At 37.5% G+C, this 21,004-nt stretch overlaps 1 protein-coding gene across 9 annotated transcripts in view; it reads left to right on the top strand.

Moving 5' to 3' along the window:
• Positions 1 to 21,004, top strand: part of DENND5B (DENN domain containing 5B) — a 191,404-nt gene that overhangs the window by 72,884 nt on the left and 97,516 nt on the right. For 7 of the 9 annotated variants that reach the window (XM_003988538.6, XM_019834779.3, XM_019834780.3 and 4 more), the window contains exons 2-4: positions 377 to 442; positions 3,563 to 3,672; positions 14,363 to 15,029. In XM_003988538.6, the coding sequence (XP_003988587.1) occupies positions 377 to 442; positions 3,563 to 3,672; positions 14,363 to 15,029 (843 nt within the window). The remainder of the gene's footprint in view (positions 1 to 376; positions 443 to 3,562; positions 3,673 to 14,362; positions 15,030 to 21,004) is intronic. The other 2 variants (XM_003988539.6, XM_019834778.3) reach the window with 1 other exon arrangement.

Raw genomic sequence — 21,004 nt, 5'->3', positions numbered from 1 at the left:
AAAGTCGGTCATTTCATCTGTCATATTTTTTTATATCTGACTATGGAAACATTAGTTTTCTCCTAATACTTCTCTTTAAATCAGCATCAGGAGGAATATATGTGCTTTTTTCCCATATGAATAACTGTTACAGATGTTTAAATAGTATTTCACTTATTATGTCGATACAATTACCTGTTCTCTTTGCTTTCTTATTACTAATAGCTTATAAACCACATGCTGTTGGTGTTAAGCTACATTCCATTGATGTTAAAGTCTCATGTTTAATTGCTTTTGTTTAATTTTTTGTTCTCATTTTCCATTCTTCAAAGTCATTTTGTTTTTGTGTTTGTGTTTCTTTGTTTATAAAGTTTTTTGTTTCTGTTACATTATGTAGTTTTGTACCAATGGCTAGAAGCAGATCGTCATGGCAAGAGCCAAGATGCTGCAAATACGACTTCAGGTAAAAATAAAAATAAAAGTAAAAATAAAAGTTGAGATGTTAGAAATTATTTTAAGTCACCTCAAGCCCATCATAATTGTTTTTTTATTTGGTTTTGCTTGGGCAAAAACATAGGTATTATTTTGTATTTCTGTTCTCTTGTCTGCATCTTAATTTTTGGAAAGACCTCATTTGCTTCAAGCCTTGAAAAAATTATTCACTAGTCTTTAAGCTCTCTTGGCAGATATGTCTTGTTTTCTTGGGAGAAAAGGCTTAATTGCAGCTTAAATTTAGTAGCAGGATACTTGGCAATATGACTTGGAATTAAGTTTATATGTATTTGTAGTGGGCATATTAATATCTGCACAAATTTAAAATCCTTGTTCATTTCAGGACAATGTTTAAAAGGTGGATTTTAAGTTAAGGATGCTTATATATAATTTCAGTTGCCTGGGAACCCAAATTCATAGACAGATTTATTTCTCCTGCCAAGTTCTAGCAGTAAATTCCAAGTTAGGGGTTCATATAACATGGATTCAAAATGAGAAGAATAGGTTGTTCCCCTACCTCTCATCTACAAAAGGCATCTTCGAGATTCTCTTCTTTGGCTGGTAGGAGTAGTAATAGCTACATATACTCATTTCTAAACCCTTAATATGTTATCAGAATTTCTACATAGTTGGTCCTTCCCTTAATTTACTTCAAAGTAATATTTGCCAAGACAGCTGTATATACAGCAGTGATCTTTCCTATTGCTCCCCTTTTTGGCAGTCTAATAAGTGACGGTGGTGGTGGCAATGGTGGTGGTTCTGTTTTGCTTTGATTAGATTTATGTTTCTGTTTCGTGAGTTTTTTCATCTTCTGTTTTTGTGAAATTTTTTTCTCTGAAAAAGGGTTTTCCTTCTTTATCTCTCTTCTGGGTGATTCATTGTGCTTCAAGAGGTGGTGTTCCTTAGTTAAGAGAACAATCATATTGAAAATAGCACTGTCATGACTTTTTCTGATTTATTTTCTGTCCCATTAATAACTTGATATATGAATGAAGATAATGTTACTATTTTAACCAACTTAGGCAGGAATTCATTAAAAGGTAAGTGTTGCAAGGAATTGCATCTTGCATTATGTGCTGTTTCTTTTGCCTCCACAGTGTTTCATATTTTATTTATACTTATGATAAAAATACGCATTTCTGGTATGTTTTAGTGGGTATAGGAGAGAGGCTTTCTTGGTTGATGTGTATTATCTGAGGATATCCTGTTCCTGTGTCAGTAAGCAAAGTCAGCAGCATAGACTTTAGAATCAAGAGGGAATTTTTGTTTTGTGTTTTCTGTGACTTGAAGTGAAAAGTAGTCTTTTTTTTTTTTTTAATAAATGTAGAAGTGAAATATCTAAAATTTTTTAGTATTTTCATGAGAATCTAGAATCAGTTTAAAGATATCATATACCCTTCCTGAAATTGGGCATTCTGAACCCTGACTCTTCAGGCATACTGACTCATGGACAGTTCCACATTTTTCGATTGACTTTGTTGATCCTTACATATTCCAGAAGTATGTTGCAAAAACTCATAAACTGTCCCTAGGGACACTTTTGACAGTTTTCCTTCTAGAAGTGAAAGTTCTCTATTCTATCATTTAGAAGGCGGAAATATGGAGTCGAAAGAGAGATGAAGTGTTTGCCTAAATAAGAGGAATACAGAGGAAAATGATCATTAGCCAAGGGCTCAAATTGGAAACAGTAGGCTAGTTGCTGCACCAAATCTATTTAAACTATGTTCCTTTATTCAGAAAAGCTGTGTATTTTATATCAGTTTCCAACAAGATTTGAGAGTGTGACTTTTCCCTCCTTCTGTGATGTGTTAAGTTTTGCACTAAAAGGTGTTTTACTATCCATCTTTTCATAATTTTTACCCACAATGGAAACTGAGTCTACCTAGATGCCCCATTATGATTTATAAATTACTTGTTATTTTTACTTGTACAAATACTGGTACTTCATGTTTTGCATTTAATTAGAACTTTAGAAAAAACACAGAAGACAGAATGATACTCTAAGGTCTTCTAATTCTCCAGTCTCAACTTTTTGACATTGAGAATTTAAGAGCCATCCACATTAATTTATTTTATGGAACTAAGGCATTTGGGGGAAACAGGTCTTATGGGAAATAATTTGGTCAAGGAGAGAAAGAACTGAGCTTGACAACTCATTATTGAGTTTTGTTTTTTATATATACATATGTAATAATCAAAGTATAGCCTGCCTTTATCTTTCCAGAATTTTGACAGGTGATGAATTTGGCTTAGAATAGCTTGTTTCTTTTCAGAGATTAGTGTGTTTAATATGTTCTGTCTACTGAACTAGACAACTCAGTGATGATGTTTCTAATTCTGTTAATTCTGTTACTTATAAAAGCCTGGATGCAGTCACATTTGTTGGGGATTTCTGTGGAAGCTGAAGCAAAATTGCCTCCTTTGAGCACTGCAGCATTGTGTCTATTCGTGTATAAAATTTCAGGATCAGAAGAAGTATGATTAGCTTAATTCAGGATGTTTCTTTAGTAAATTAATGTTCCTAAATAGACTTTTTTTTTATCACCACATACTGAAATAAGAACAATAATTAGGTTACAGCAAAGTTTATTTGTAGTAGATCTTGATTTTTAGTACCGTTGTCTAGCCAGGATATTGAAATTCAGATTCTGAAGTTTAAAAAAAAATTATTTTATGTTTTTATTTTATTTTTAAGAGAGAGAGAGAGAGAGAGAGACAGCACAAGCAGGGAAGGGGCAGAGAGAGAGGGAGACACAGAATCCGAAGCAGGCTCCAGGCTCTGAGCTGTCAGCACAGAGCCTGACATGGGCCTCAAACTCACGGTTGGTGAGATAATTATGTGAGCTCAAGTTGGATGCTCAACCGACTGAGCCACCCAGGCGCCCCAGATTCTGAAGTTTTAAATGCAGATCTTTTTATTAACAGTTCCTTTTCAGTCATCCATTGAGAATTTTACCGCTCAGACTGTTAGAGGTAGAACTTGAATCAGATTTCAACATCATCTGTTAATATATCTGCAAAGTAAAAATAAAATTTTGGCATGCTTCTGAAAAAATTCTAGATATAACTAATTATTAATTATTTGTTGTAGGTGAAAATTTTGACCAGAGTCCTTTGAGAAGAACATTCAAATCCAAAGTTCTGGCCCACTATCCTGAGAATATAGAATGGAATCCTTTCGATCAAGATGCAGTGAACATGGTATGTAGTTTGTTTTTTTTACCTTTAGCTTTATATTATTTTATTAAGATGACAATAGTGACTGTATTTTGAATGTCAACATTATTTCATTTAATGTTTTAAATAAACAATTCTATATAAGACAGATAATATTTTCCTCATTTTATAGACGTGGAAAATGAAACTCAAAAAAGTTAAGTAACTTGCATAGAGTCCCTACAGCAAATAAGAGTGTACAACACCCTCAAAGCTCATTTTCTTTTTTTTTTTAAGTTTTTATGTAAATTCCAGTTAGGTAACATACAGTATAATATTAGTTTCAGGTGTACAATATAGTGATTCAACACTGCCATATATCACCTGGTGCTCATCACAAGTGAACTCCTTTATCCCCATCACCTATTTTACCCATCCCCCCAGCCACCTCCCTTCTGGTAACCATTAGTTTGTTCTCTGTAGTGAAGAGTCTGTTTCTTGGTTTGTCTCTCTGTCTCTGTCTCTGTCTTTCTCTCTCCCTCTCTCCCCCTTTGCTCATTTGTTTCGTAAATTCCACATATGAATAGAAATCATATGGTATTTGTCTTTGACTGATTTATTTCACTTAGCATAATACTCTGTAGCTCTATCCATGTTGTTGCAAATGGCAAGATCTCATTCTTTTTTATGAGTAATATTCCATTGTATTTACATACCACCCTCTTCTTTATCCATCAGTCGATGAACACTTGGACTGTTCCCATAATTTAGCTATTGTACATAATGCTGCTGTACACATTGGGGTGCACATGTCCCTCAAAGCCTGTTTTATTTTCCTACTATTAAGCTGTTTGTGGATTTGTATTAATTAATACATAGATGCTCTGATAAACAATAATATTTCTTGGTTTGCCTGGAGAGGAGCCTGATAGAAGGAACATGATTACACTTTTGATATTTCAAGGACTGTTGTATGATGGGCCTGTAATTTAACATAATCACAAAGTAAAGAGGGAAAGTAACTTCATCATTTAGGCATTAGTAGGAATTTTTTTAAGGAATTTGAATTAATGCAATGAGTTACCAGTGGTAGTTACAAGTCCCTTTAAAGATTCTTAGAGTCATAGTTTTCAGATCATTTAGGAAGGGCCCTGATTGGAAACCTGGGTAATATTTTGGGCTTCCATGAATAGAACTCTGTGATTATAAAAATCAGGGTGTCCCAAAGTGAGCAAATCAGAGATCAGGCCTAATAGGCACAGAAATAATTAACAGTGGACTGAGACACTGATAGGTGTAGTTCTTTTTGAGTATTTTAAAGATAGAGTCAAAAGATCCCACTCTGATATGGTACTATAAGGGAAGGAAATTAATATATAGTAGATACCTGCTAGATAGCTCATGTATGTTACTTTCACATACATGCTTACATGCGTCCAGTGAGGGTTCTTAATCATATTTTACAGAGATGATTTAGCCAAAGTTTTGCAGGGGGTCTCAGAGGGCTAAATCCAGATCATTTTTACTCTCTAGCTTACTTTTTTCCCATCTTACTGCCTCCCCCAAAGAAAAATGATGTGACTTAGTTTTGACCTACGCCAAAATGGCATGGGTCACATTGGACCTTTTGTAGTATTTCTGTATCACAGTAACTTCATTCCAGTCTGAGTTTGCTGCAAGGAGGGAGTAGCATGGTACTTTTTCTAAGTATAAATGCCTGAGGCACTGGCATTTTGACATTGATTCTTCATAGAACACAGTGTAGTTGTTTCTCTAAACTGTTAGCCAATAGCAAAATAACCAGAGATACCATTTTTCTGGAAATTAATACTGTGGGGCCTAGCCTCATCTTTGGTAAAGACAGCACAACAGATATTAAGTAGAACACAACTCTTTGTTATATTTATGACACTGGAGGAGCACAGGCAAGCCTCTGACTAAAACAGTCAACAAATAACAGAGACAAAAAATAACTTATCAGCTGCTCTGCCAGCAAATTAATAGGAAAGTATTAAAGAAAAGAGTGCGTAAATGAAGTAATAGAAACCTAGATAAGAATGTAAATAGATCACAACACTTGACTTCTTAGGTATTTCAAAGTATAATCTGTGATAAATTAGAATGGTGTCCAAAACTAGGTGCTTATTACAATATGAATCCGTAGTTGTTTGGAACAAAATGCCACACTTGGTATATTTTCTTCTGTTAATCATTTGAATGCATTAATAGTGAGATATCCATGATAGCTTTAGCCTCAGTTTGTAAAACATTCATCTCTAAGAGAGTGATCAGCTTCCTTAATCTGTCTTTGATATTTTCTTTACCCTTGCCTCTGAGATTTTTTATGTAAGCAACCAAAGTTTCTTACGAAGAATAAACACATAGGCTTGTATTTTGATGGTTAAGCACCACACAACATTTTGGGTTTTGCTACAAATCTAAAAGGATTTGCTAGCATTCCTTGAAAATCTCTGAAAAGCATTCCATTAAACTAGTCTGCATTTGGGTCATAGATTTACTGCCCTTAATTTCCTGATTTATTAGTAAGTGCAATTGTATGAAGCTATAATTTATTCCTACCTAGGGATATAAAACTTTCTTCTTGCCTTTAGCAAAATCCCACTCTAGTGAGTCATCACCTTCTGCAATATCAGTCATTTCTTTAACAAGCAACAGTGATGGATTGAGGAAGGATCATTAATTTCACACAGAAATTAAATATTCCAAAGCAATGAACTTTGTTAAATAAAAAAAAAAAAAATTCCATGTGTATGAGTGCCATGCAAATATAATAGAAAATAAATAACAGGTGAAATTGTTTCTAAATTAATTGCTTTTATGTCTCTTTTAGTACCTGATTCAGAGATTTTCACAAAAAAAAAAAAAAGGACGGGTGGTGTATCATTAAACAGAACAATACAACAGTCATATCCCCAGAACTAACACATATGTCCACATTGACAAATTTGCTTCAGATCTGTACTTTTCTCTCTTTTTTAAGTTTATTTATTTTTGAGAGACAGAGTGAGGGAGGGAGGGACAGAAAGAGAGGGAGAGAATCCCAAGCAGACTTTGCACTATCAGCACAGAGCCCAATGTGGGACTCAAACTCAGGAACTGTGAGATCACGACCTGAGCCGAAACCAAGAGTTGGACACTTAAGTAACTGAGCCACCCAGGCGCTCCTGTACTTCTTTTAAATGAAGTAAAGCAATGCAAATGGAGCTGAAGTTCCCCTGCCTCCCTCTCCCCCATTAAAGATCTCTTTGAGGTAATCTGCAAATTGGCATCCATGGCTATTTATATAATATTCTGGTCAGTAGATCTTATCCTCAAGAATGTAGTGATCCTAGGGAATATTAGGAAGAAAATATGGTCAATGCATTTTAAAGCGAGTTATGAAGTACTAAGTGAAACATCTGATATATGATATTTTAAGTAACTAAAAGTCATAACTGTTGTAAAGCTCTTTATAATCTGTAGAGCTCTAAGTTTACAATTTACTGTTTACTTTGATGACAAAGAAGGATAGGGTGGAATGTTAAGCAAAGAGTAAAAAAAAGTAAAGGGTTGACTGAAAAAAACCTATTCAGGTGCCCATCTTGCAACATTCAAAGGAAAAAGAGCTGTGTATACTTTTTATAGGTTCAGAAAGTACTTGAATTTGAAGTGGATAACAGTTACATTAATAGATTTGACATTAGAATGAAAGTAGGCCTTAATTTTCATCCAGGTTTTAAGTTTATGTCTCACAATGAAAACTATAGGGATGGGGCTCTAATCCAGCCATTACTGAGGAGCCCACTTGTTTCCTTAACTTTGCAGCTAGAATATTTCACTGGCTTCTCAAACTCAACATATCCAAAACTGAATTCATGATCTTCCCATGAGCCTTGGTCGGTGAACCATTCACCTAGTACATCCACCTAGTTGCCTAAGCCAAAAATCTGGATTGTCCTCGAAAGTTCTCACTTTCTTGCCCTCTCCCATGTGCGATCAGTTACCTACCTACTTCTCTCTGTTTCTACACACCCACCTTAGTCCAAATCACCAAGCACTCTTACATGGACTGCTGCTCCTGTCCTTTCCATTCTTCACGCTAAAGCGTCTGCTTTTGCTGCCTCTTCTCTCTGGAAGGCTCTTCACTTCGCCTTCCTCTAGTGAATTCTTACTGAACCTTCAGATTCCATTTTAAACACACCTTTTTCAGAGAAGCCTTCCCTGACCACCCTTCTGTCTACCTTTCAGTTAGTTCCCTTCAGGTTCTCTTAGCACCTTGGAGCTTTTTGTAGCATCTGTCACAGTTGCAATTAAATAATTGATTATGTAGCCAGTTGTCAGCTGTGTGGGTCCTGCTATCATGTAAGCCCCACGAAGACAGGCACACTGTTTCTTATTCATTGCTCTGTCCCTAGTTTTACACATAGTAGAGGCTGAAATCATTGAATAAATGAAGGAATGTTGGCTTCCTCACAATACTTCCCTTCCCTGTCTTTGTCTGTTCAGGTGTTACCTCCACTGCAAAGTCATCTTAACTAGGAGTAGTTAGGTACTCTCTCTTCTCTGTTTCTATAACTTCTTGAACATACTCCATAGCAGCACTGAGCATATTATTTTGTAACCATTGGTTTGTGTGTGTGTCTTTCTTCCCAGACTGTAAACTTCCTGGAAATACTATTTTCATATTTGTCTTTTGAATTACCAAGATATAATGTAATATATGACATAAAATAAATGTTTATTAAAGGGAAAAGGAGGGAGAGAGGGAACAAAGGTAGGAAGAAAGGAAAGGCAAATGGACCAACTCTGAATAATTTATCTTTTATTTGTGTAATAAGAGAGGGCATGGAAGTGATAGAACTATAGAAAATGAAAAAAGGAATTGTTAAAATTCTAGCCTGCCTGAAATAGTGCAGAGAGATAAGGACATGTAGTGACATCAACTAGGAGAGTTACCCAGCATTGTGAGCCCACTTTGGCTAAAGTAATCTGATTACCAGTACAATCTGGTAAACAATGACAACCCTGAATATTTAGTTGTTCTATTGTGGGAGAGTGAGGTGGAGAAGCAATAATGTTAGTATATGGCAATAGTAGGGATAACAAGAGATTGTTGAATGCCATAGTGAGCAAATCTTGATTTATATCTCAGGTTTTCTGAAGAGTAAACCTGACAATTCATACAAGAATTCTCACTTTTAAAAATGAAAAAGCAATAGCATTTTCCAAGTCATGGTTCCCAGATTAGAAATACAATTCTTACTTTTTTTGATTTTAGAAGAGAATTTAAGAATTCTTACATCTGTTATCTGTAGCAGAGAAAATCATTCTTTACTTTGAGCACAACTTTTGGCAAGCTTTTCCTGTAAATGTTTGAATGCATGCTCAAGAAAGCTACAAAACCTTAAGGGAATATTTGGTAGCTGTTCCAAAACAGTTTGAGCTATAATTTTATGGTTTATGATGTCAGGAAAGCCTATCAATTAAATTAAATCTTTATTTTGACTTTGGAGGTCACTGTGTTTCTGTATTGCCTACTACATGTAAAAAGAGAACTCTACACTTAATCAAGAGAGGAACTAAATCTGGTCCTGTACCGCTAGCTATTGTTTTTGTTTTCTTGTCCATTTGTTCGTTCCTTTATTCATTTAACAAATACATGTATGTCGTGCACCATGCTAAAGAAATTTGAGCAAAGCCTGGAGCAAGAAGGGTTCACATCATCCTTTCTGTAATCTTTATTGACTATAATAAATGTGTCAGATGAGTTTTTATTCACAATATCAACAGAGGGTCTCATCTTGTACAATGGAAGCAGTTTGAATGTGAAGACATAATTATGAAAAGGTCCTGACATGACCTTTCCATACACAACTATTCCCAAGATTAGGAATAAACAAATTTTTCCTCTAGCAGAGTTGGGTGTTTGTGTGTTTTACCTGACTCTTTATCTTCTTCTACCCAAATATACATAGTAAGTTAATTATTTTCAACATCTATAAAAATAATTAGGTAAAGCTACTCTAGTTATTTCTAGGTCCCATATTCAGTGATACAGAAGACTTTCTCACTGACCAATAATGCTAAGCTTCATGGTGTTTGCTTTCTATCTTTACTATCAATCACCATTTATGGCCCCAAATAGTATATTGTTCTATGTGTGGTACTCTTGCATGTTTACGGTTCTTGAAATACAGTACCAGTCCTTGAGTCATTGCAGTCTAGAGAGCCAAACAAAATAGGGAAACTAGTAACGTGTGTCAGTGTACAATGTACATATGTATAGAGCGGTATAAGACTTTAATTGCTTCCCCATTCACTAAAGATGTTTTAGAGGAAAAGTGACATTTTAATAGCACTTATAGGATGAAAACAGTTATTTCTTACGGAATGGTAAAGGAAGCTTCTAATTTAAGGTAGTGTTTATGTGGAGACTCAAAGAAAGTAAGAGAGGGTTTCTATTATCTATTGCTGTATAACAGACCATCCCAATACTACTGAAGTGGCCAGAAACATGGGTTGGCAATTTTTTTCCTAAAGGGCCAGTTAGTAAATGGTTGAGGCATTATAGGCCATACAGTTTCTGTCAGTTACTCATCCCTGCTGTTAAAATGCAAAAGCAGACACCGACAATGGATGGGCACTATTGTGTTCCAAATATTTTATTTATAAAAACAGATGGCAGATTGGGTTGACCTAAGAACTGTAATTTGTTGACTCTTGATTTAAAACAACAAAATCATTACTTTGCTTACAAATCTGCAATTTGGGTAACCCCACTGCTCTACTGGGTGTCAGAGTGGTTTGAAGGCTGAAGACTGGAATCATCTGAAGGTTCACTCACTCACAGGTATGTTTCCTGTGCTAGGAATATAGCTGGGGCTCCTCTTTCTCTATGTGATCTCTCCTTGTGGTCGCTAGCATGGCAGCTTCAGGTTAGTCAGATTTCTTATATGTTGGCTCAGAGCTTCCTAGTGTGTGTGACCAGAGAGAGAGAGGGGGATGGAAGTTGTATTGCCTTTTTAAGTCTAGCCTGAAAAGCCACTTTGTTTGTCACTTGTCACCTCCATTACATTTTATTTGAACAGGCCAGAGTGGGCAAACTGTGGCCCTTGGGCCAAATCTAAGTGGCTACCTATTTATAAAGTTAGTTTTATTGGAACAAAATAATGCTCATTCCTTCATGTATTGTCAGTGGCTGCTTTTACACCACAATGATAATGCTGCATAGTTGTGAAAAAGACTATAAGGCCTACAGAGCCTAAAATATTATTTGGCGTTTTTTTACAGAGCAAGTTTTCTGGTCCCTGGTGTAGGCATTTTCAGCCACCCATGCTCTTAATGGGAGAGTGGCAAGTTTCTGGAACAGCTTGTAGAACTAGAAATATTGTTGGAGTCATTTGTAGAAAATACAGTCTGCCACAGGGAATGAACCAGGTGGAAACTTAGGAGAAGATAGCTCCAGCCGGAAGGAACAGCCAATTTTGGCAAGTACCTACTCCTGCTAGGTGTTTTCCACAGAAGACAATGTGGCCAGTGTTGCTGGAGCAGAGTAGGTGAGCTAAAGAGTAGTGGAAAATGAAGGCAGAGAAGTTGCCCGTGCCAGGTTCATGTAGGGCCTTATAGGGGACTTCTATTGTAAAGATTTCAGCTTTTAGTGAGATAAGAGGCCACTGGAGGTTCTGAGAAGAGTGACAAGATCTAACTTCTACTTTTTAAGGATCACTTTGGCTGCTCTATGGGGAATAAATTATGGGGGACAAGGGCAAAAGCGGGGATACTGTTGAGCAGAATATTAAATAGTCATCTAGGCAAGAGAAGAAGATGGCTTGAGAGTGATAAGAATAAAGGTAGAAAGAAGTAATTTGTTTCTGAATATATTTTTGAAGGTAGAACCAATGGAGTGGAAGAGGAGGAGAGAAGTCAGTGACTGTAAGGCCCTGAGGCATTCCTGCTGCCTCCTTGGATCCTCTTTGAAAACCACGGGCCTCCAGTGTAGGAAGATTGACATGCTAAGAGACACATCTAATTCTGTCCCCCTCCTCCTAAAAAACCCTTCAGAGGCTTTCCATGGTCCACTTCAGACTTTTTTTTTTAATGTTTATTTATTTTGAGGGAGAGAGTGCATGTGCAACGTACTTGTACACACTGGAGGGAGAGAGAGAGAGAGAGAAAGAGGGAAAAAGGGGGGGAGTGGGGAGAGAGGGGGGAGGAATATCCCAGGCAGGCTCCACGCTGCCAGCGCAGAGCCCAACACGGGGCTCCATCTCAACAAAGAGTGAGAGCATGACCTGAGCCAAAATCAAGAGTCTGACGCTCAGCCGACTGAGCCACCCAGGCGCCCCTCCTCTTCAGACTTCTAATATGACTCACCAACCCCCTTCACGATCTAACCTCTAATTATTTCTCTTGTGTTCTCTCTCACTTCCCCCAATCTTGCATTCTGTTCCCCACCCACAAAAAAACATGTGTCAGTTCCTCAAACCCTCGTGTTCTATCTTCTGGGTTTCTTGTACGCATGTCCTTTCTGCCTTCTATTCATCTCACTAACACATATACTCATCCTCAGGTTTCCACTTGGGCCTCTTTTATTTTTTTTTTAAGTTTTTCTTTTATGTTTATTGATTTTTTGAGAGAGAGGAATGGGAGAGGGGCAGAGAGAGATGGAGACAAAGAATCTGAAGCAGTCTCTAGGCTCTGAGCTTTCAGAACAGAACCCTGTCAGTGCAGAGCCCGATGTGAGGCTTGAACCCACCAAGTATGAGATCGTGACCTGAGCTGAAGTTGAACACTTAACCGACTGAGCCACCCTTTCCCCTGGACCTCCTTTATTTTTATCTGGTAGCTCCTTTTCTAATCTCCTCGTAACGTCCTCCTGTGATGTTGTTTTCGTGGCAGTCTGTATTTACCCTATCATAGTACTTGTCGTACTTTACAGTTTATGATTTTTAAGTCGTGTGTTGTCCTTATTGGACTGGAAGCTGTGTTGGAGCAGGAGCATGTCTTTCTCACCAGTGTATCACTATCACAGGGCCTGGCTCATAAAGGCACTTCATAAGTGTTTGTTGACAGCTTGAATGAAGGACATGTAACTTTTAAGGTGAATTGCATTTTCTTAGTAATGTGGGGAGAACTTCTAAATTTTATGCCAGATCAGTTGTTAAATCTGAAAAAGAAAAATGTAATAACTGGTAAAATTATTTCTATGCAGAAAGCATATTGCAATACAAAAATAGAAAGGAATACGTAAAAATTAATAATGATCATTAAATTAGGGTAGTTAAATTACAAGTTTTTTTGCTTAGTATACTTCAAATTTTCCATAAGGTTTTATTTCTTTTATTTAAAATGTTTTAACGAATCAATTCGAATTGCATTTTAAGAATCTTAAATATGGCATCTTTAATTCTTCAGGTAATTTTGTTCCCAGGTTTGGCTCAGTCCTGAATAGTTACCAACCGAAAGCGTAATATCTACTGGAACAAATCTAAAATGTCTTTTTTCCTACCTTCTGCTTCAGTAAATCAAAAAATCATTCTATTTTTAAAGTTTCTAAGATCAAGTATCCTGTTGTTCACAGTAGTGAAAATGATACTATTATTTTTATTCTTCTGTTTAACTTTTTTTTTAATTTATCAAATGAGATTTCACCTACTTCTCTATTCGTCTGAAACATTACCATCATTACTCCAAAAATAATACTTAAGTATTTTTGTGTGTGTGTGTGTTTACTTCATCATGAAACTGTTTATTCCAAATTTTTATTGTTAAATGCCTTGTCCTTGAATTGTGGTATAGAGCCTGGCAGCGTGTTCTAACTTGGCACAGACTGGGTCCCCAGGTCTTTTTTGTGTTACTAGTCTCAGGGACCAATGTCAGCAAATGCCGCCTATGCACAAAAGTAGGTGCTGAGTGCACAAGGCTGAGCAGGAAGAGGGTGAAGGCTCTGACAGGTTGGCAGAACTACCAGGCTCCCCTCACGGAATCTGTCCCAGTGCAATGAGAATGAGAAACCAAAAGGTAAATCAGAAAGGAACTAAAACCCAGACCCCAAAATAGCTGGAAGCAGAGATGGGGAGGCACAGATGGAGACTTTAGGAGAGAACGTTGCAGCTGGAGGTCTCAGGGAGACAGCAGAAAGCACTCGGCAAGACCACCCAAACACAAAATCTGAACTAGCCTGCATTGGCAGGATGAGTGGGCAGAGCTCCCTTAGTGTGTTGTGGCTCCCACAATGGAGCATAGTACTTAAATATTTTTAAATATTTGAATTTAAATATTTTGTCTTTGAATATTTTGAATACCTCTGAATATTGTCTTTGAATACCTTTGAATATTTTGTCTTCAAGGAATTGGTTAGCAAATGTTGTAGATAAAGAAAGTGAGGCTCGGAAGAGTCACATGCTGTGCTGAAGGTCACAGGCTTGGATAAGATTGGGTAAGAGGTTTACTGGGAGTAAGTCAAAGATCTTCTCATTCTTAGTGAAACATCCTGCATGTAATACACAGCAAAGATGTTTTTCCTTGTGTATATATTTCTTTTAAAAATAATTTTATCTATGTGTGAATGAGGAACTTACAATGTATTTCTAATTTAAGACTGCTGCTAATAATATTAAATCCGGATAAAACCTGTGTCCTTTTGAGTCCTGTTATGTTAAAAACAACGAACATTTTTTCTGGTTTGAAGTTCTTTGTGTACTGCATTCTGATGCTTTTTCCCCTTCCTCCACAGTTGTGCATGCCTAAAGGGCTGTCTTTCAGAACTCAAACTGACAATAAAGACCCTCAGTTCCACTCATTTATAATTACCCGGGAAGATGGTTCTCGTACCTATGGTTTTGTTCTCACTTTTTATGAAGAAGTTACCAGTAAGCAGATCTGCACAGCAATGCAGACGCTCTACCAGATGCACAACGCAGAGCATTATAGCAGCGTGTATGCCTCATCCTCCTGCAGCATGGATTCGCTGGCAAGCAGTACTGACGAAGGAGATACAACTTCCCTTTTGAAACTCCAGCGCTACAACTCCTATGACATCAGCAGAGACACCCTGTATGTTTCAAAAAGTATATGTTTGATCACACCACTGCCTTTCATGCAGGCCTGCAAAAAATTCCTCATCCAGCTTTACAAGGCAGTTACCTCACAGCAGCCGCCACCCTTGCCGCTTGAGAGCTACATCCATAACATTCTTTATGAAGTACCCCTTCCACCTCCGGGGAGATCACTGAAATTTTATGGTGTTTATGAACCTGTCATCTGCCAGAGACCTGGGCCCAATGAACTCCCCCTCTCCGATTACCCTCTTCGAGAGGCCTTCGAGCTTCTGGGATTAGAGAACCTGGTGCAGGTGTTTACCTGTGTCCTTTTAGAGATGCAGATTCTTCTCTACTCACAAGGTAGGTCTTCCCTGGATTTTAAGTCTCTCCCCCCCAAAATACTTACGCTCTTCCCAACTACTGCATTTCCATTGGGTATATTACTAGAACCACACACTTAATGGTCAGAAGTCTTCTGTTTTGTGTGAAAGAAGCAGGTATAGGTGGGACCAGAGGCTAAGATGTTACTTCTCTTTGAGGTGTCAGTGGACCGTGGAGAAAAACAGGAAAGAATAGAAAAGCATTAATCTGGCTGACTTAAGTGTATTATTTTTTAATGGAAATAGGCCCTTTCTTCCAGATAATGCATCATCATCATCATAAAAGAAACATTTCTTTTCATAATGAAAGTGAGAGAATGATGTTAGTACCAGGAACATGTAGACATCTTATTTTCTGCAGGTTGGTAAAGGTTCACATAAAAACTCAGTTGACGTTGGAAAGGGATAAATGAAATTGTTGACTACAGCTTCCTAAGGCAGTCAACTTTGGATCTTTCCCTGTGGGAGATGTCACTGGATGTGACTCTCTTGGGTCTAAGAGTTTCACCAGAGTTATGTGGAGTTTTTTTGTTTCATTTTGCTTTTTTTTTTAGTATCTAAAAAAATTTTTTTAATGTTTATTTTTGAGAGAGACAGAGTGAGAGTGGGGAGGAGCAGAAAGAGAGGGAGACACGGAATCTGAAGCAGGGTCCAGGCTCTGAGCTGTTAGCACAGAGCCCGACGTGGGGCTTGAACTCACAGACTGCAAGATCATGACCTGAGCCGGAGTCGGACACTCAACCAATTGAGCCATCCCAGTGCCCCGTGTTTTGTTTTGCTTTTAATTCCAGAAGGAAGTGACCTTTGTGATGTTTTTTATTCAGAGTTCTCCCAGCACATACTTAGGAACTAACAAAATTTGAGTTTTATTTTTATGAGTGCATTTATGATGTTGAGCCTAGAATACTGGTTCCAACCTAAACATGATTTTGCAGAAGAAATAGAGATGCTTTGTCTTAATGGATATGTGAATTGAAGGAAAATATAAAATGGTTGCTGTGCATTGATGGGTCCTTTGAAAAATGTGGCACAAATACTTGGGTTAGCTTTTTGCTAACTTGTATTTAAGCTAGCAGGATTGTAGTGCAGTCTCCTGACTGCCGCCGTCAAGCTTATTTTACCACTTTCCTTTTTTTCTTTTCTATTTTAAATTATAAGTGAGCCTGAGCCAAGTAGGCTATATTTGTACTTCCCCATCTTGTGTGTATGTTGACACTATTTGTGTGTTGACAGCCCTTCACGAGGTTGTATTTTCTTCAGTTTATCCTACATAATGTTCTTTGATAATGTGTTCTGATGTCTCAGTTTTTGTTGTCAGGAAGTTCTCTCATGACCAATCTAAACTCTCCTTTCCTCTTGCTCTTACTTTCTTAGGGTTCATCATTAGGGTTGTTTGTATCTAAAATGTGAAACATTAAGTAATTCTCCCTCCCTTTCTCTTTCTTCCTCTCTTGCTTTTTACCCTGAGCAGGGTTAGGGTTAGAGAGTTGTTGGAAGAGGCAGGGGCTTGGAGCTTGATTCTCTCAGGTGTATTACCCTATGCAAAAAAAGAACTTAGATCTTAGATTGGCGAGGGATCTTCAAGGTCATTTAATTCAGTTTTAGTTCTGCCTAGGGAAGTAGTTTGGGCCAGACAGAATACTGGTTTTTGAAATCATAGCGATCACAGGTTCAACTCTATTCTCTGTCACGTACCAACTGTAACCATGGACAAGTTATGTAATCTTCCCGAGTGTCAGTTAATTCATCTTTATGGAGATAACGGGGTTTTTTCCTTGTCTCTCACTGATTTATTATGAAGGTTAAATAAAATCTGTACACAATAGTTGGGGCATAATTGGCACTAAATGATAGCTGATATTATTGTAATTATTATTAGTTTTATTAGTCCTACACAATCCTCTATAAATTATGCATATTTTCAGTTGTGTGAGTCAGCATATTATTGCATTTAAAGTATAGCTTTGTTAAATTAAATAGGGTATTTGTTTCAGTGTTGAGAACCTAATAAATGTTCTCTTATCCTGAATGTTAGGGCCTTTTTTTTTTTAGGAAAAAACCCTTTCATTACCACACTTCCTCTTTTAAGAAGCACTCTATGTCTCACGGCATGTGGTCTGTCCTGAGCTCTCATCTTTCTGCTGTTTGATTAGCTTATGCCAGCTGGTTCATGGAAGCTGTTAAAAAGTTATAGTTGATTAATATCTACCACTTTAGTTCAGTTTCAGATGAAGAAGCATGAGTATCTATGAGCATGTTTTTGTATTAAATGAAGTGCTTTTTGTTTTTTGTGAGGTTTTTTGGAGGTTTTTTGTTTTTTGGGGTTTTTTTGGTAATTTGGTTTTATGCTGAGAACAATAGATGAATCCCTAGATTGTAGGACTCTCTCTGTCTCTATTTTTTTTTTTTTTGTTTTGTTTTTCAACGTTTATTTTTATTCTTGGGACAGAGAGAGACAGAGCATGAACGGGGGAGGGGCAGAGAGAGAGGGAGACACAGAATCGGAAACAGGCTCCAGGCTCCGAGCCATCAGCCCAGAGCCTGACACGGGGCTCGAACTCACAGACCGCGAGATCGTGACCTGGCTGAAGTCGGACGCTTAACCGACTGCGCCACCCAGGCGCCCCTCTCTGTCTCTAAATGAGTACGTGTGTGTGTACATTTTAAGTGTCAGAAAAAGGAAAATCTTACACAGTAATTTTATAACCATTCATTGAAATCATTGTGTTAGGAATTATGCTATAAAAATGCCTTGTATGTTTTAGCTTATTTTTTTCTCTCTTCAACAGTGAGTTACTGTTCTTATCTATGTTTTATCAAAGGGAAGTTGAGGCTCAGGGAAGCTAAGTATTCTTCCTAAGATCACATAGCTATTAGGTAATGTGGTAGAACTAAGAATGGGGCTTAGATCTGTCTTTCTCCAAATACTTAAACCACCATGTTAACTGTATTGGGCCTGCACTTAACCTTTCCTTATCTGCCTCAATATTTATTTTTAAATTATTAACTCACTCTGCCAATCTATTATTAAGGTATCATGCTAAATAACTGTACAGCATAGAATGAAAGCTCTGTGTAAATACACATTTTAACATTGACAGTGTCTCTCCCATTAGAGAAAGAGATTTCATTTAAATGAATGAAATAAAAGAGTCATTATGTTGATTTGTACTCTGGTGCCCTCCTTCATTTTTCCTGTGTTGAGAGGCTTTTAATAACATCTAATACTTCATTTCTTATTCACTGATAAAGCTATGCCATAAAATTTAAAAACATTGCAAGTGCTAAACAATTACCAAGAAAACCCAAAGTGAATCAGAGTAGATGGATTTTAGTGATGAAACTGTCCTTCTAGACTCATTTGAAATTCTGGTCCATAGCCCATTTAAACAGATTCAATCTGCTATTTAGAGAGTGTATGTATCACACTCCCTTTGTGGTGGTAACTAGCTAGAAATTTTAAGTAGAGAATGTACCCAGGAGATGGAGGCTCTTTTCTAGGACCCCAAATCAGAGAATATCACTTTTTTCTGTACCCTGAAAATACCTGAAACAGGACAGTGGGAAGATTGGAGTATAATCTTCTTCACAAAGGACTAGTGGAAGAGGGGTACCTGGGTGGCTCAGTTGGTTGAGTGACTCTTGATTTAGGCTCAGGTCATGATTCTAAGGTCCGAAGATTGTGGGATTGAGCCCTTCTTCAGGCTCCACACTGAACGTGGAACCTGCTTAAGATATTCATTCGTTCATTCATTCTCTCTCTCTCTCTCTCTCTCTCTCTCTCTCTCTCTCTCTCTGTCTCTCCCCCTCCCTCCCTCTTCCCCTTTCTCCCCCTCCCGCCTTCCTCCCTCCTTCTCTCTCCAGCTTGAGCAAATATATGCACATACTCTCTCTTCTATCTAAAAAAAAAGAAAGGCATAGTGGAGGAATAAACGATAGGGGAACTTAAACACTAGTGTCTAATTTTTGATACCAATAATTAAAGTCTCAGGAACATTTTGAGGCCTTGCTTACCTTCTTTGACTCCTTACAATGGAAATAAGCAGTTACTCACAGCTCACACTAGACTGACATGCCAGCTTGTATGCCTTCACAGTGCCTCTCTCCCCTCCTTTTCTTCCCCTCTCTCTTGTAAGTTGTGCATGAATTAACCTTGTCAGAAAGTAAAAGCCACTTAAAAGTTTTCTTGAAAAAGATGGGAGCCTTCTAATCACAAATTGCTACTCATGCTCAACTGAACATCATAGCTTATGGGTTATAGAGTTTTTAAATCATAAAAGTAAACTTGGAATTTTGATGGCAGACAGTAGGATTCCATGACTTATATCCTAAAAGCAGTAGAGTTGTTTTATTTTATTTTTTTATGTTTGTTTATTTTTGAGAGAGAAAGAGGGACACACAGAACCTGAAGCAGGCTCCAAGCTCTGTGCTGTCAGCACAGAGCCTGACTCAAGGCTCAAACTCAAGAACTCTGAGATCATGACCTGAGCTGAAGTCAGACTCTCCACTGACTGAGCCAACTAGGTGCCCCTAAAAACAGTAGAATTTGACTAACTTTGGACAATGTCTTTATATTAGCTTTATTTTGTGATCAATAGAATCTTAATATTAAGACTTTTTCTTGTGGCACCTGGGTGGCTCAGTTAAGCTTCCAACTCTTGATTTCAGGTCAGGTTATGATCTCAGGGTTTGTGAGTCCTAGACCCTCATCAGGCTCTGTACTGACAGTGCAGACATTCTCTCTCTCTACCCCTCCCCTGTTTGTGCATGCTTGCTCTCTCTCAAAATAAACAAACTTTAAAAAAAAATAAAAGGACTGGGACACCTGGGTGGCATAGTTGGTTAAGCGTCCAACTTCGGTTCAGGTCATGATCTCTCAGTCTGAGTTTGAGCCCTGCATCAGTGCTGACAGCTCAGAGCCTGGAGTGTGCTTCAGATTCTGTTTCTCCCTCTCTCTCTGCCCTTCCCCCGCTCTCATTCTGTGTCTCTCTCTGTCTCAAAAACAAACACTAAAATTTTTTTTAAAAAACAGGACTTTTTCTTGCTGATGTTTTGTTGTATATTCAAGAAATTAATCCTTTGTATATTATATGTGTAGCACATACCTCCATTCAACATGTGGCTCTTAATTTTCTTTTAGGGGTCTTTGATGAATTAAGATACTCATAATATTCATAAATTCAAATTTACCAACATTTTAATTTATAACTTACCTTTCTTTTCTATTTAAGAAATGCTTTAGTCTGAGATCATAAAACAGACTATATTTTTTTCTAAATATTTTGAAGTTGTATTTAGCATTAAAGACCTTACTCTGGGGCGCCTGGGTGGCACAGTCGGTTAAGCGTCTGACTTCAGCCAGGTCACGATCTCGCGGTCTGTGAGTTCGAGCCCCGCGTCGGGCTCTGGGCTGATGGCTCAGAGCCTGGAGCCTGTTTCCGATTCTGTGTCTCCCTCTCTCTCTGCACCTCCCCCGTTCATGCTCTGTCTCTCTCTGTCCCAAAAATAAATAAAAAACGTTGAAAAAAAAAATTTTTTTTTTAAATAAAAAAAAATAAAGACCTTACTCTGTAAGAAATTAATTTGTGTTTGTTTTAAGGAAGAGATCAAACTTAATATTTTAGAAATATTTATAACTAGTTATCCCAGTTCTGTTTCTTGAATAGACCATTGTTTTTTCCTGTGAGTAGGAGTGCCACTTCTATCATGTATAAGTTCCTGTATGTGAGGGTTTATCTGGTGTATTTTAGTTTATTCTGCCAATCTTTCTGTCCCTGTACTAAATTAAATTACTGCAGCGGGGTGCCTGGGTGGCTTAGTCAGTTAAGCATCCTACTCTTGATCTCAGCTCAGCTCTTGATCTCAGTGTCATGAGTTTAAGCCCCACGTTGAGCTCCATGCTGGGCATGAAGCCTACCTAAAAGAAAAAAAAAAAATTGCTATAGCTTTAAAGTA

The sequence above is a fragment of the Felis catus genome, chromosome B4, assembly GCF_018350175.1.
Source record: "Felis catus isolate Fca126 chromosome B4, F.catus_Fca126_mat1.0, whole genome shotgun sequence".
NCBI classification, from domain to species: domain Eukaryota; kingdom Metazoa; phylum Chordata; class Mammalia; order Carnivora; family Felidae; genus Felis; species Felis catus.
Note: the sequence above shows the minus strand (reverse complement) of the source record. Positions and strands in the feature narration are given on the sequence as shown.